Below are 16,465 nucleotides of genomic sequence, written 5' to 3' on the forward strand. Positions count from 1 at the left end.
ATATTTATGGGATTTTTAATCTGTCTTTTTAGATACTACTTTTGGATTTCTCAACAGATATAGCTCATTTCACCCACCAATCAAAATACCATTTGGTTTTTCAGTAACTTAAAGTATAATAATTTATTTCAACAAATTGAAACAGAACTCATGGCTGTTAGTTCTGCTTCAGCGTGAAAAAAACTCTTAAAACAATTTAAAAATATCAAAATTCTATATACAGAAACCATTTTAGAATTGGGAATCTTTGTTATAACTCCCAATTGATTGCTTAAAATGGCTGTTTTAAACAAACAATCGTAGTTGCTTGGACGGGGATAAATTAGTTTAGAACAAACCTTTGCATATGACAAAATCCCCCCATGGCTGTTTGAGGGGATTTCGTTGATCAACTGTGGCAGCTTTTGCTTCAGTTCCATGAGATATCCTATAACGTGTTTAAAGCTTTTACATCATCATTGTGTGTATGTACAGATTCTATGCCCAATTTGAGCCGCGATCGTGTCGTTAATTCCATTGGCATATGCAAACATTCTCTTAAGGATTTTCAGATGGATTAACCGACGAGTGATTCTGTCTTTTGTTTTTAACTTGGTATTATCTACACAGCATTGTATTTACGTGTATGCTATAACTGGCATTAACCATACGCACTACAACCTAATCTTAACTTAGTTCTTATGGTTTGAAGCTGATCTTGCTTGTGGGTTGTTTCTCCTTCGGTGCCGAAACCTAAGTACGTTGTTTGCGAAATTTGCCGATCCTCCAGGACCTGCTCCTAATGTCGAACCAAAAACACAAACTTTCTTGCAATGCGACTCAAGTACGTATGTGAACGTGAGTTGTTGGTAAATTTCCAAATCTAAACGTAGTAAATTTGAAAACGAGCCATTGGCCGAACTCAGACATCGACGGGTTCCTTGGCGGTTTCCGTGTCGGTTAGCCGCACCACGGTGACCTCGGTGGTGACCCCGTTCAGCACCATTGCCATCGATTGCTGATCTCGCCAGGGTGTGGTTAAAATGGTCAGCCTTTGACGCAAGCTTCCCGGCGTTGTCAGAAGTTTAAAAATCGCCACCGCCGGTATCATCACCACCGAGGATCCAGCTATACACCATCCCAGCGCATTGGCCCAACTGGGATACACGTAGTCCGCATAGGTCAAAGGTTCATAGCCAATCAGGCCGTATACCGTGATGAAGAGCAGGAAAATCGGTGCCACGAAGCGCCAGCAAACCTGCCAGTATCTTCCTGGGGGAAAGCCAATCATATCCCTGATGTCCTCACTGAAACGATTGGTTCCGTAGATCCAGGACACGGCAATCGCCTCGAAGAATACGGCCACCAGAATCGAGTAGCCGGCGGCATAGCGATCGAGCAAATGGAAAAAGTAGAAGCCACCTTGGGTGCAACTGGCCAGTCCAACCACAAAGTACAGGGAAAATAAGCCAGCTACAAACACCTCCCGGTTCCTTTTGATCTTGGGGAACTCGTCGCTCAAGGCGGTGATAATGGCCTCAGAGCCACCGAACTGCAAGGTAAAGTAAAGTTAAAGTTGGATTTAAGATTGTATATACCCAAAAATAAATATAGTGATAAATTTGATATTCGCATAGTAAATTTACTCTCATGATTCTCTCTTTTAAAATGCTCTCAAATCGAAAAAGAGAGGAAATATCGAGATAGCGCCTAGAATTGCTCTGAGTAAAAGCGAGATAGCAATATTCATAAAAATACCAAATGGAGAGCAAAAAGCAAGATGGCGAACATACCAAAAATGATACGCCACGTATCTGGGTATAATTAATACTGGAACTTCATCAAACTATTCCTCATATCTTTGTCTATAAATAACACTTACCGAACTATCCAAGCCCAAGGTAAGCAGCATCATAAAGAATATAAGAGCCCAGAAAGTACTGGCCGGCATGGTGGCGATGGCAGCTGGATATACCACGAAAACCAGGCCAGGTCCCTCAGTGGCCACATCCTCGATCCTAACGCCCAAAGTGTGAGCCATATAGCCCAGCACCGAGAATATCACAAATCCGGCTATAAAGCTGGTAGCCGAATTGATAAAGCTGGTCAGCAGAGCATCTCTATAAAGATATTTATTAGGTATTTTATATCATAAGTAAAACAGAACGCAAATCAGAAACATACTTGTACACATTATTGTGGTATTTATTGTAGGATGCATAGGCCAGCAGCACTCCAAATCCTGGACCCAAGGAGAAAAACACCTGGGTGGCCGCATCCACCCAAACCTCGGCCTTATAAATGGCACTGAAGTTGGGCGTGAGATAATACTGAATGCCCAGAAAGGATCCAGGCAGTGTGAGACCCCTGATCAGTAGGATTAGTAGCACAGCATAGGGAAAGAGGGCCGTGAACCACACTACCTTGCCCGAAGTGCTAATGCCCTTCCACAGCGAGAAATAGCAGATTAAATAGACAATCAGAAGGCACAACGCCATGTCCCACTTGATGGCGCCCAGATCGTGGATGCCCTCGCTCTGGTTCAGCTCCAAAATGTAGCGGCTGTATATAGTTATAAGATTATTATTTGTTAAGGGAAAACATAGATCATACATACTTAAAATACTCTGAAGCAGCAGACTGGAAACCCTCTACATGACCCACCGAAGGCGTCTCCAAGCTTATCGAACCATTCACATAAGACTCGTTCAAGAGCAGGCTTTGATTTCCCATCACATAAAAGTCACTGTAATTTCCTATCAGTGGAACACGAGAAGCGTTTTGGCTCTCAAACTGGTAAAAATATTGAAATTAATTATTAAATTAAACTTTAACCAGTCAAGGATAGCGTATAATAGCATAAAATCACTACATCTTAGTAATAACTTAGGTATATTTAAATCTTCATTTACCGGTCTACAATTTGGGGTATTCCAGACATTATTGCACGACGTCCAAGGCAATGTGCTGGTGAAGGATGCAAAAAAGAAACGCAACGACCAGGCGATAATCACATTATAGTAGAAGTCCACATAGAAGGCTATCAACACCACAGCATAGCCAATTCCTGGGAAAATACATATCTTATCAGTGGATTTAATTTAAATATAATAAGCCAACTATTTACCCTTGAAGAGTGGCACTAGGCGACCCCAGCATGTGATGGCTCCCTTACGATTGTGCTGACCCAGGGCCAATTCCATGTAGAATAGAGGAATACCGCCGACCACCAACATAATGCCGTAGGGCACAAGAAAAGCGCCTGAAATTGGGAAGGTATAATAAAGAATATATATAATATATGGGTTTAAAGTTTAAATTACCCTGGATTCTAAACCTAAAAAAATAAGAACATTTTTGCTTGTCAGCACAGCCACAACAAATTCCAGGGGTTTCAAAACCCATTTTAAAACGCCCGAAAGTAGGCAACAATTTAATAAACAGAAAATCTAAGAAAGTTTATGGAAATCAAGCATTTGTTTTAAATATGTTTTAATATTTTAATTTGTGTTTTTAAGCATACATTTTGTTCTGTGCATCTAAGCCGCAATACTTTCCATTGATTTGAAACCCCATTTTGAATAGCCCAAAAGCAGGCAATGGTTAATTTCTTAGCAGGAAAACCAAGGAAGTGAAAGAACATCAAGCTATCTTTTCAAATAATATTAAATTTCCAACTACCCTTAGGTTTTCAACTTTTACCTTGCCTGTTTTTCATATCAGTTTTTTATAATAATGATTGCATAACCGCCTCATCTCGAATATTGAGACTGACCCGTGTCACAACCTCTGCATTGTTCTTCGCCCTGCTTCCGTCGACAAACCTACATAATTGCACACATATTTCCTACATAGACACCCGACCTTTATGTATGTTCGATGGTACACAAAATCAAATTGTTTTACAAGTGCCACTCTAAGGACATTTTAAAAACATTAACAGCAGCCTGCGAGGGAAAAGCGGGGAAAGCCTGCCGACGCGGCTGTCTCCGGCAGTCATCTCCGTCATCTCCGTCACCTCCGGAAAACCCGGACCAAAGTCACACCCCCTTTTGGGCCTGACAATTGGTAGAGTGCCATCGATACTTTGCTGAGTGGCAGGGGATGATGTTTTTATGATTTGATTATGTCTATTAGCAGGCAAAGTGGCCGACAAAGTCGTCTGTCCCCGGACTTGCTATATGCATGGGTGTTCTGGTGTTCTGGTGTTCTGGTGCTCTATATGTACTATATCTACAAAGGCTCTGACAGCCCCGGTGCTTCCGCCCTCAGTCGTGTCAATTATGTTGAAAATGTAAAACAAAAACGTCTAAAATAAAGTCGGGGCATCTATGACGCCCGTCACTGTTGTTGAAGCCATAATTTCCGGTGCTTCAAGTGCATTTCCCCCACTTTTCACCAGCTCGTCATGGACACTGTGCATAGATATGTGCCTCTAATTCGATTCCCTGGCCATAATTCGGTCAGAACTTGGCCAATTTCAGACGGACATGTGGATGTGTTGGCATGAGTGAGTAGCAGATTGAATTTCTATTGAATTATTTTCGAAAGTTATGTCTTTTAAGCAATGAAACTAAGTTTTTTAAATATTTTAATTATGCTGTTGGCAAGGGTCGTTCAAAGTAAAGCCTAAATTTAATTAAGAAGTAGCTCCTTTTTAAAAGAGAAATATTTAATTACTTGCCACAAGCTGATCAACTTAAACTAATAGAAATTGTTCACACCAAATTTGAAAGAATAAAACAGGATGATATATGACTGTATGGGTATGCCTAAAATCTGTTTTAAATTTGGCTATTGACTTTTAAAAAATACCTTTTATAAAATTAAGGATATTTAGAGTTAGCTAGGATATTTATCTTTAGTTACACAACTTTAAAACAAGAAAAGCATAAATCTTTTATGAAAAGCATGGTTAAATTAATATGTGGATGCTTTTGGCAAAGGTTGATTAAAGCACCTGACGCTAGGGCATAAGAAAAGCGCATTATCAAATAAGTTAAAAAGGTTTAACAGTGGGAATTATTTTTTGAAAACCCATCTAACTAAATTAATGTTTTAAAAAAACCTAAGGTTTTAGTTTGAGTTAATTTAGTTTTTAATATAATCTAATAATTCGAAAAAAGGTTTAAGCGTGGGATCCAGTTTTTGAAAACCCCTCTACCAATATAAAAGTTTTAAAAATACATTAAGTTCTAGTTTGAGTTGATTTAATATGCTTTAATATAATTTAATGCTAAAAGTTCATTTAATGTGCGTTATTTATTTTATAAAACTAGAAGAGCTGGAATATAATAATGAAATGCATAGCCAACTAATGTAGGAACACTTGTGGTAAGTATGCGCGATCTAAGGCTGAGGCAAGGGCCTGCTCCTAGGGTTTTAGCCATAATCCAGGACAATGTGGCTGGCACAGCCTGTTGCTGCCACCAAAGCTGCCACTTTCGAGTTGCAGGCAGCAGGCAGCAGGAAAATGGGAAATGGGAAACAGAATAAATAATACCGTCTAAGCTGTGGTAATAATCGCAACCTGAGCGAGTTGGTGGTCCTGGCAACGGACCTAAAGTGGAACTTAAGCTGGAGCCGGAGCCACTGATTGAACGCAATGAAGCGTATAAATATAACAATTTATTATTATGATTTTAAAGGGAGAGCAGCGTGCTGTTAAAGAAAAAAATGCTCATAAAATAGTAATAACTATATCGAAGGCCATGTGAGCCACACCATCCATTCAGCGGGAAAGTGCCGCAATGGGGGGAAAATTGAGGGAATGGAAATGGAGATGGAGACATGTTTCGCACATGAATTTCCCACAATGCGATGGTGGAAAGTGCTCCAGCAACAAAAGCCTAGAGAACTCCACATAAGCAGGCTGACATATTGCCCAGAAATGGGGTGTGGAAAAAGAGTGAAAGAGGGTAAGCGGGCCAAATGCGATTATGACTGCCAGATTTAGTTGTCATACAGAAGCACTTAACTTTTGGAATTGTTTTGAATGATGGCGTTGACGATGAGGATCAGGATGCGAAGTAAGTGTGTGTGTCCTTTGCCGCTTTTCCAGCGGGGGAAACCCTGCGATTTGACAAAGGAAGCTGGCGACCCTGCCCCTTTCCCCAAACCGTCAGCACTTGGCACCACTTTGACAAAGTGTTAACAAGGCCGAAAGGAAAATGCAGAAGGCGGAAAGCGGAAAGCGACGGGTTCCGTGGCGAGCCCAATGATGTGTAAAGCCATATAAATTATATTCACTCAGCCAGAGCGATTCACGAAATGTCTTTATCCCCTAATTGGCCAGTTCACAAGGAGGATAAAAGTCCTGCCATTGGTCAACCCCATTTTATGAATTGCTATTATATTATAAGTACCCTTTAAAGATGATATTTAACTTTATCATTTATACTTCATACAAATGTATATAATATACAAATTCTTCACAGAAACAATTCTGACGTTCTGATTTGAGTTGAAAGTGTTCTTAAAAATAGAACTACATTTTTGAAGATGAAAATATTAGTATTTTGCTCGGCCAGTAATTAATGATTACTGATAAAAATGTTCATAAATAAAGTAAGCTAAGTTTTCCCTTCTCACCATTTTGTTCTAATATTGGGAATATTGACACCAAAATGTACTTATACTGTTTTTAAGAACGAATGTTCTCAATTCAAGAACAATGTACTTGAATAATTCTCTCTGTGCTGAGATTTCCATATAGATATTATAGATATGCATATAGGATGGTATTAAATATATTACAAAAATGTTTACAGATGGTAATTTCTTTTATCTTTAGCTCCCATTTTAATGTATTGGTTATCTGATTCAAGCAAAAATTATTATAGTTATCAAAAAAATATATCTGAAATTATGAAAGATATATATTTTACAACTTTTTTTTATGATTTGCATAAATTTTACTATTAGATGGTCCTAAATATTTTGGAAAAAGGTTTATATATTTCCATTTTATAACAAAGAACTTACGTAAAGTTACTAATGTTTTGATTTTAATTATTTGTCAGGGACTATCAGATAAGTTCAAAAGACTTACCACCGCCATTTTTGTAGCACAAATAGGGAAATCTCCAGACGTTTGCTAAATCGACGGCGAATCCAATAACCGATAATAAAAAATCCACTTTGCCGCTCCATGTTTCCCGCTCGTCGCTGAGGCTATTGTTATCGTTATCGTGTGGCGTGGGCGTCTTTGATTTGGATATGTGTCCGGTCGGTGACATCTGCGACTATATAACCCGTCGTGTCCTTGATCCAAAACGTGGAGTTCCCGCCGCCGCACTTTGAAATCTGTGGAAACGCAGAGCACTTCAATGGGTCAGTTCAGAAATATCGGCCCCGCTCGAATCATTTAAATCCCATACCCTAACCCGAACCCGAATACCCTTATGGACTTCGATGAGTGTGTGTTCGGGGCACTTGAAACCCGTTTGGCAACGACATGTGCTCACCGAGCCCTTGAAGAGCTCGTTGGCACATTACGCATACGACAGGTGGCATGTTCAAACACACTGGCCAGCAAACACTTGACCATCCATCCACACCGCAGAACAAGCACATATATCTGGCCATATATGCTCAGCGCTGGGGAATCTTTGCGTGTAATGAAACCACAAGCACGTCAAACAATTAATCTGATCTACTTAATTCCTCCCCGCTGACTTTAATTGCCCAGAGTTGTGATCAATTAGCCGGAACGCAGATTGAGTGCTTAAAGTGCTCTGGTTCATAAGTTCCTAAGTACAACTAGACTAGAGTGCATCATGCTTTCTGTTCTAGAATGGATGGCAATCTTTGCTGGTCAAAAAAAACACATTTTGAATAAATATATAAAAAGTAATTTATGGTTTTCTACATGTCTTCTAATAAACTATTTTTAAAGAGTATTAAAAATTCTAGTGTACTTACTAAAATAGGTATTTTAGAAGTGTTGAGTCAAGTAAGAAAGTATTTTATTTTAAAGAAATCATTACGTAGGTTTACTTTATTTTATTTAGTTTACTTTATTTGAATTGCGGGGGTAGATATTTTGTTTTTATAGAAAAATCGTTTTTAGAAAATTAGGCATTGACTTAAAATTGCTAAGATGTAGAGCGAATACTTTTCAAGTGTACTTAAAATGGTAATTGCACTATAATTGATGTACACATATAAATATTCTTGTGTAGCTTAGTTTTCTTGGCAAACATCTACTAAGTCGTAAATATACTAGTATTAACAGCATTTTGATAGGCAATCATTTGCATTTCAAATTTAATCTATGATTGTTAGACTTTTTAGTATTCTAAAAATATTTATCTATTAATACAAGTGCCTTAGTAATATTTTGTTAGATGCAGCACTTGAACTGTGTTCTATTTTCGAATTCATTTTATCACTTAGTTGCATTTAAGGTTTATTAAAAATGTGTACCCATAATTTTCTTTTTTCGCCTACTTACCTAACAAATACCTCGCTCAAATCATGTACTTGCACCAATCCATTGTTAAGTAATCCGTGAGACTTGTGAAAAATATCCAGAAAATGCAGAAGAAAGCTCCACACAAGCAATGCCGAATGCGAAATACCGAACTTCACTTGAAATACATTTGAGGATGTATTATGATATTTTCCAAAAAACTTTCAACTCGAGTGGGAGGTTCAAAATCGCAGCTGTTGCGCCTTCGGTGACATGCGAGCGTTTGCAAATGGCTGCTGGCCAGCAGCGCCTTTTATACCCGCGACAAGTGGTTACCGTTACGTCGGCTGCATCTCTTATCACACACATACAAAGGCATACTAACACACTTACACCCCCCTCAACACTTATGTGCGGAAAAGTTTTGTGTGTGTGTCAAGCGCAGCGGCGGTAAAGTTGAACCTCTAGAGCTGAATTCGGAATTCTGAAAGCCAGAAGTCGCATGCGCCAAGGAAACGTCGACGGAACCGGAACGGAAGTGACCAATTAGAGTTGCCTTACATATACAGCGACAACGGTGCGTATACGCGATGTACGTGTGTACATGCAGGCTGCCTCTGTGTGCGGGCACAGTTCGCTGTACGTGTGCGCTGTTAGCAGAGGATGCTGCTGTTAACTCGGCAGGCTGTTCACAGCGCCATGTTAACTTCCTGTGGGGAACTATACATTCCAAATGTTGGGAAACTTTATTTATTTTATTTTATTTTAACAAATTAAAGCTAGTGTATAATTCTAAAATTTATATTTTTAAAGAAGCTAAAACTTTACATTTATTATTATTGATTCTTATTGTTACTGAACAATTTGTATCTATAGAAAAAGGCCTAGATGCTACTAAAATTCATATGGTCTAACAACACAAAAAATACTAAGGTAGAAAGAAATGATGTGCTTATTTATGACACTTTAAGTTCATATAATCCTAAAAGCAGTATGTATATTTAATAGATATATTATTATTATTATAATTATATGAAAAGTGTTTTTTGGCCCTACATAATTACCGCAGTTAAAATTGAAATTTTTAAAGATGTGGCATATATACTTTAAACTTTTTAAGATTTTACAAAATTAAATCTATTAACAAAATATTGTGTGTTTTATCATTTATGCATGACTGATGTGCTTAAATAGCCTACAATTTAACGTCAATGGGCCTTTACCAAAACTTCTGTTGTCCAGTATTCTTAACTTTATACACTCAGGGAAAAACACCGTGCTAAAAACAAGTACAACCACCCTTGATTTCAGAAAAATTGCATGCTTAACATTTAAGAACGTTCGTGCTCAAAAAATTCTCATATTGAGCACTTTTTGGATTTCGAATGTCTGTCAACTCTAATAATTCCCAACTGTTTATTCTGAAAGTACTCGGTATATAAGAAGCATAAATTAGACAGTGTTAATGCCCGTCAGCGGCAAGTCGTAACTAAACTTAAAATATTAATATTATTTGTATATGTCTCGTTTATTTCGTTTCAGTTTTCAATACTTATTTCTCTTACTAGCATAAAAAAAAAACTCATTTTAATTTCATAATATTTATATATTTAAGAATTATTCGCCCTTAAATCATGCCTGCAACTTTCTTACTTCATTATTAAGTCGTTCTTGTTTTTAGTCCAAATATGACTTGATTTAAGAATTACTTATACTTGATTGAAGACCGAAAGGTTCTTAAATCTAGTATTTTCGGTCTTGAAAATTCGTGCTAGAAAGTAGTATTTTGTTCTCGCGTTCTGTATTTTCCATGCTTGGCGAAGTTTTGACACCGAACATACTAGGTATAAGCACGAAATACTTGATTTTTTTTCTGAGTGTAGGTTTTTTGAAAAAGAAAGTACAACGTGGTTTGTTAAAATATTAACTTATTATATATTTACACTAACGATAATTTTTGATTATTGCAGGCCCATTGGTTTCACCAGTTAGAAGATTAAAATGTTGGCTCTGATATTTTTCTGATATGATTGATATTGATATGATCTGATATTTTCCGATTACCGATATCAAACGTAAAAAGTAAACTCCAAGTTAAGGCACTCGACTACAGGCTTTATCTTAACAATTTTATAATACTTCGTTATAAAATAGAAAAAAGTATTTTTAAACTGAAGCCGATATTTGTAGATAAAACACATCGGTTTCTTTAAAAGGCAACTGCAACCATAAAAAACCGACACAAGTAGAATGCCAAAGCAATACTAAGGATCCTGAGAAAATCGGTGACTGATTCAAAATGATACTCAGTCAACTAAACGGCATAACAATACGAATAATGAAGGAGAGCGACTACGGAATCGTGAAACCTTTCATGAGGGATTACTTCCATTACGACGAGCCAATGGGCATAGGCCTCCAAGAGCCAATTCATCTGCAGAATGAGGCGGAGGTCGACAAGGAATACCTGTCGGTTATCAAGCAAGGTCTCTCCATAGTGGTATTCGATGAAAACAACAAAAATCTTCTGGTTGGCATTGCCGTGGCCGAGAAAATGGACCCCAAAATAATGGAGAAACAACACAAGGAAGCCGAGGAAATGGAGCCAAACGCCTTGGGTCGAAGCCGGAAGATGGTAGCCAAAGTGGAGCGGGATGCCAACATCTTCGAGCGCTGCGGTGTCTCCACATACATGAGTTTAATAGCCATCTCCGTACACGCCTCGATGAGGGGAAAGGGTCTATTGGCCCAACTTAGCATGTGCCTGCTGAACCTTGGTCGCTCTCGGGGATTCCCCCTATTTATTGGCTGCAGCAGCAGTTACTACTCGGCTCGGACGGCCATGAACCAAGGACTCGAGTGCATCCACTCACAGGCATATGCCGACTACAAGGACGAGCAGGGTCGTCCAGTATTTAATCCACCAGCTCCACATACCCATATGCGGGTCGTGGCTGCCAAGCTCTGATAGCTCTTTTTGAAAACAAGTTAAAATAATTTTTGATATTGTGGTAGTCTTAGTTACGGTGTAAAAAAAAAAGTACAGAATAAACAAACGTTTTAATTTAATTTAACTCTTTGGTAAAATAGACCAATATAATAGTGAAATGGGACAAACATTTCGAATCTTAAGTTTTATGTAAACTATAAAAAATAGTTATGTAGTTAAAAAACTATTTTTTTGTTATCCAACCCACAAAATATAGTTAGTAAATTTAAATTGATAAAAATATAAATTAAATTCATAGATGCGTCACTGTAGCATGGTAATTTATAAGAAAAATAAAAAGGTATATTTAAAATTTAACTTTTCAAAAGTGAGTTCATCCCTCACCTTTTATTGTTGCATACTTTTGTGTAGAAGATTTTACTTTAGGATAACTATTTTTGACAGTTTACCAACTATTTACTTCTAAACAAAATACACACATCATATGAACTTAACTATCGTATGTTGATAGTGGCTTAACTATTTCATTGAAAACAAAGCTAAAATAAATACATATAAAACTATTTTCAAAATTAAAGTACTTTTTTTTCATTTATAGTAAAATAACTATCTGCATTGGTTAATTTGACAATGAATATTTCCTTATGTGTACAATAATTTATGGTATTTGTTATCACAAAACTAAATTTTATCGGGTAGTAAACTTTAGACATTGACATTGTTGCGTAGGCTGCATTTCTTTTTTATTGAACTTGTATGTAGTTTGCAATTTTATTTTTAGCTATTCATAATTGTAGTAAAACGTGTGATAAGCAATCACCAAGGAACTATTGAGGAAATTGGCAAGATAACCACTAGTATATAAAAGCAGTGTGTTGCCTTCTTCATCGAAAAAAGCATAAAACAAATAGAATGACTTTCAACACGAAGGATGGCGTCACGATACGCATTATGGTCCTGGAGGATTATGAAAAACTAAAGTTGTTTATGAAGGAAGAGTACTTCAATGCGGAACCCTTGTGCCAATCCTGCGGTGAAGCCGTTCATCTGCAGAACGAGAAGGAAAACGATGCGATAAACCTCTCTATGATTGAACAAGGAACTTCCCTTTTGGCCCTCGACGAGAACGATGATGGCCGAATCGTGGGTTTCGTCCTGGCTGGAGCAGAAGCCCCCGAGGATGTGGAAAGAAACGCCCAGACAGCCAAAACACTGTCGGATAACGCTTGGGGCCGCATCTTTGTAATATTGACCAAGGCCGAACGGAAAGCCAATATTTTTGAGCGATACGGCGTCTCAAAAGTCCTTTACTCCCACATCACCAGTGTAGCCGCCTCGAAGAGGGGCAAGGGCCTGGGTTCCCGTCTGACCACCACCCTTATGGACCTGGGTCGGTCCCAGGGACTTCCCGTCATGGTCGCCTACTGCACCAGCTTTTACTCCGCTCGGCAGAAGAAGGCCCTTGGAATGGAGTGCATCTACTCCCTGGACTACGCCGACTATAAGGACGATCAGGGACGAGAAATCTTTGCTCCAGCAGCCCCAAACACCACGCTTAGAGTTATGGCCATAAAACTGTGATCCGGCATCTGGAAATCGAACCAAACAATCCCTGTAGAATTGACTGTTCCATGGAGTTTTAATAAGTTTATGACCAATAGATTATTTATGCTTATAGTTAATATTTTTTAGAACTTCAGTTTTGTAATATAAGACGTATACAAAATATAAAAGAATTTAAACTTTCCTAGAAATCAACAAAGTAGCTTATTTCGGTTTCCTACTAAATAACTAAATAACCTATACTTTTAAATACTCTTTCCAAATTCCTTTCAGAAATCGTATCTCATTACATTTTAAACGACTCATTAGAAAACGTAGTAAATATATATTCGAAATTACTGTTGACAAGATAGAATTTTTTATCTCTATTGAAATTCAAAATAAGAAGTCCTATGGAAACAGCTTCATTTTAAAAAATGTTGCAGTGGAAACAGGCTATTAATTGTATATACTTTGAAACGATAGTTCCCCCAAACCAGTGTTGCCAATGTAGTTATTTTTTTTATAGATCTATCGGTATTCAATAGGGAGGTGCTGGATAAATTCTAAATTATCGGGTATTTTGTATGTTTCCCAAGCAAAATAGGCGTAATTTTAGCTTCTTAGAATCATCTGTGTTCTTCATTTGTTTTTGTTCTTCGAACTACTCCGAATAGACAATTAATCTATCTACAAAAATGTTGATGTACCGCTCTAGCGTTTTTTTTTGTCTAGCTATTTCTAGCTTTTTAAATAGCTAGTATAAATCTATATGAGCTGAAGACTTGGCAACCCTGTCCCCATCGCCCACCACTAGCTGTCATTCGGCGACGCGACGAAAAGAAATCAACGTGCTTATTTTCCGCTTCGGATTTTGCCAGAGAAAACTAATCAAAATGGGCGTACAAGTAGTTCCAATTGCTAACGGTGATGGTGAGTACAGAGTTAAGAGATTGGAATTTTCGGGGAGTGCCGGAAAAGACCGGCATTTCTAACCTAAGAAGTGCATTTTTCGCGATGCACTGGTCGGAAAATTACCCGCAACAATATGGTCGTCTCGCTCACACACATCCATTTTCGTATTCCTTGCCCGCAGGCAGCACTTACCCGAAGAATGGGCAAAAGGTCACGGTTCACTACACCGGCACCCTGGACGATGGCACCAAGGTGAGTAGCGATCTCTGGGTCACTGATGGACACCAAAAGCTAACCGGGGGGGGCTACCCATCTCTCAATCCTGCAGTTCGATTCGTCGCGCGACCGCAACAAGCCCTTCAAGTTCACCATCGGCAAGGGCGAGGTCATCCGCGGCTGGGACGAGGGTGTCGCCCAGTTGAGCGTCGGCCAGCGCGCCAAGCTGATCTGCTCGCCGGACTACGCCTACGGCAGCCGCGGCCATCCCGGCGTCATTCCGCCCAACTCCACCCTCACCTTCGACGTGGAGCTGCTCAAGGTCGAATAGGCGAATAAAAAAAAGGTCCACAGGCCGCCCCGTTGTGTATACCCCCAATTGAAAATCCCGGGGGTTGCGGACCGGCGCACGGACGCCCAGCCGAAGGACACCAAAATCGGAAGGAACCAGAACAATCCAGCAGCATTTGCCAACCCGACATAAAAATGATAACTCACACCCAGCTCTAAACTAGAACTAATTTAACCGCAATGGGAACGCATCTTCTACGCATACAAATAAACATTTATTCAAGTCAATGACAAAGGAATGTGTTTCACTTATATTCTTAGAAGATTGTTTGCGGTTTTCTGTTTTTGAAGACTACGTTTTTATCAGGTTTCAGTTGACAGGTTCAATAGTTCTTCCTACAATAGGATTTCATTTACTTTTTCTGAGTCTTTCCAATCACAAATATTGTTTTTTCGCCTCTGAAAGTTTATCCCATTGCTTGGGAAATGCAGATTCGAATATGATAGGAGCCTTGTCCTATAAATGGTTTATCCCTCTTACAGTTTTTGAACGAACACCTTTAAAAATGTTCCCAAAATTAGGTTTCTTAATTTATAAACTTCACTCTATTGACAAATTGTCATTGTACATATATTGTTTTTTCGCCTCTGAAAGTTTATTCCATTGCTTGGGAAATACAGATTCTTTGCCTAATAAATGGTTTTTCCTATATACAGTTTTTGAATGAATACCTTTAAAAAATTTTCCAAAAATTAGGTTTTTTAATTTATAAACTTTACTTTATTGACAAATATATATAAGTAATAAAGTTTATTTCACAAAATAATGCATTTATTTATTACATTTTGTAGTTTGAAAAGAAAAATAATCTTTTCCGCATACAATTAAACATTTATTCTAGTCAATGTTTACAGAATTAAGCCTTGTACAATCCCCCATCATACCCTGTCTCCCTTCAATCCCTAATTCTTGCAGACCACGTTCATTATCTGGTCAATCAGATTATAGCGATCGTGCTCGTATTTCTGGGCATGCTTTAGCCAGTGGCCGCGCACCTTCTTCCAGCGGGCCACGTTGGAGGAGAGCAGTTCGTGGGCATCGGCACCCACAAGAGCCTTCTCCCGCTTCTTGTCCTCCTGGCTGAACTCCAGGCGAGGCGGAATGATGGGCAGATTGGTGGGCTTGGGCTGCGGCAGTTCGGTGAGCATCTTCATCTCACCGCTTCTCAATTTGGACAATATCTCCTCGCCGTTGTCCTCTCGTTTGGGGGCCATAGTTGAGCCATCTGTTTGAAAGGCGGCCACGGCGGGATTCCTGGGTTGATTGGCCATCCAGGCTCGGCAAATGGGATACAGTGGAGTGCCGTCCTGGTACTTGGACAGGTCCAGGCTCCGCTCGAACAGGCGCATTACATAGGACTCGCCGGGAGCCTTCTGGACAGACCCGGAACCGACGCTCTTCTTGTAGAGCACTCGCCTGGCCTTGATGCGTGCTCCAATGACGAGGGCCGACGAGGAGGAGGACGAGGGCTTCGCGGTGGCCCCCGCCGTGACCGCCTTGACATTCGGCTCCAGCTTCACCTGGTACTGGCGCTGCTGTTGCTGCTGGATGAGCAGCTTCTTCGAGGGACGGCCCCGAATGGGCAGATCCGAATCGGCATCCTCGTCCTGCGCCTGGTGGCTCGTCTGAGGCTTCTGCTCCTCGCGGCGCGACTCCCGCAGGCGTAGGGATGTCTCCTTCTTCTTTGGCGTGGTCTTCATTTCGGGGGCTTTTCTTTTCGGTGGAAAATTAAGGAAAAATTTTTTTCGAACGTCAAAACAGAAATCAAACAGAAAGGCGGCGATTCGCAACACTAAAAACAAGGCTTCGTTGATCAACACTACTAACTCCCGCTACGTAAAAAATACTAAATACTAAATGGCGGTTTTTTAATTTAAATTTTGTCACATTGTCTTATCTAAAATTATTTTTTTTAATTTATCAAATATTCTTTATATTTATATATTAATAAAACAATACATTTTTTAAGGAAATTATGGCTGATGGGTTTGAACGTAAGCAAACGTAAGCAACCGTAAGTGTCAGTAAAAAAGCGAGATAGAAGATTTCTGCTCTTGCTCTCCGAGAAGAGAGAGCATGAGCGATATCGATGGAAAAC

At 39.2% G+C, this 16,465-nt stretch overlaps 5 protein-coding genes across 5 annotated transcripts; 3 read left to right on the forward strand and 2 right to left on the reverse strand.

Annotated features, from left to right (window-relative positions):
* Positions 1-102: 102 nt before the first annotated feature.
* LOC119551187 (sodium-dependent dopamine transporter) lies at positions 103-8,662 on the reverse strand. The gene is made up of 8 exons (XM_037860389.1): positions 8,435-8,662; positions 7,031-7,284; positions 3,107-3,241; positions 2,892-3,046; positions 2,597-2,772; positions 2,164-2,541; positions 1,862-2,099; positions 103-1,531 (listed from the first exon to the last, which is right to left on the reverse strand). Exons 2-8 carry the CDS (start codon positions 7,215-7,217, stop codon positions 902-904), a joined length of 1,899 nt encoding a protein of 632 aa, XP_037716317.1. The 5' UTR covers positions 7,218-7,284; positions 8,435-8,662; the 3' UTR covers positions 103-901.
* A 2,029-nt stretch (positions 8,663-10,691) lies between these two features.
* LOC119551928 (dopamine N-acetyltransferase-like) lies at positions 10,692-11,360 on the forward strand. Its single transcript, XM_037861565.1, has one exon. It carries the CDS (start codon positions 10,692-10,694, stop codon positions 11,358-11,360), a length of 669 nt encoding a protein of 222 aa, XP_037717493.1.
* Positions 11,361-12,254: 894 nt separating this feature from the next.
* Positions 12,255-12,923, forward strand: LOC119551503 (dopamine N-acetyltransferase). The gene has a single exon (XM_037860869.1). The coding sequence runs from the start codon at positions 12,255-12,257 to the stop codon at positions 12,921-12,923; it is 669 nt and encodes a 222-aa protein (XP_037716797.1).
* A 755-nt stretch (positions 12,924-13,678) lies between these two features.
* LOC119550129 (peptidyl-prolyl cis-trans isomerase Fkbp12) lies at positions 13,679-14,601 on the forward strand. The gene is made up of 3 exons (XM_037858625.1): positions 13,679-13,817; positions 13,981-14,051; positions 14,128-14,601. The coding sequence occupies exons 1-3, from the start codon at positions 13,781-13,783 to the stop codon at positions 14,344-14,346; spliced, it is 327 nt and encodes a 108-aa protein (XP_037714553.1). The 5' UTR covers positions 13,679-13,780; the 3' UTR covers positions 14,347-14,601.
* A 458-nt stretch (positions 14,602-15,059) lies between these two features.
* On the reverse strand, positions 15,060-16,162 carry LOC119550127 (protein lin-37 homolog). Its single transcript, XM_037858623.1, has one exon. The coding sequence runs from the start codon at positions 16,065-16,067 to the stop codon at positions 15,270-15,272; it is 798 nt and encodes a 265-aa protein (XP_037714551.1). The 5' UTR covers positions 16,068-16,162; the 3' UTR covers positions 15,060-15,269.
* Positions 16,163-16,465: the final 303 nt, after the last annotated feature.

Source organism: Drosophila subpulchrella, chromosome 2R (genome assembly GCF_014743375.2).
Source record: "Drosophila subpulchrella strain 33 F10 #4 breed RU33 chromosome 2R, RU_Dsub_v1.1 Primary Assembly, whole genome shotgun sequence".
Classification (NCBI taxonomy): Eukaryota; Metazoa; Arthropoda; class Insecta; order Diptera; family Drosophilidae; genus Drosophila; species Drosophila subpulchrella.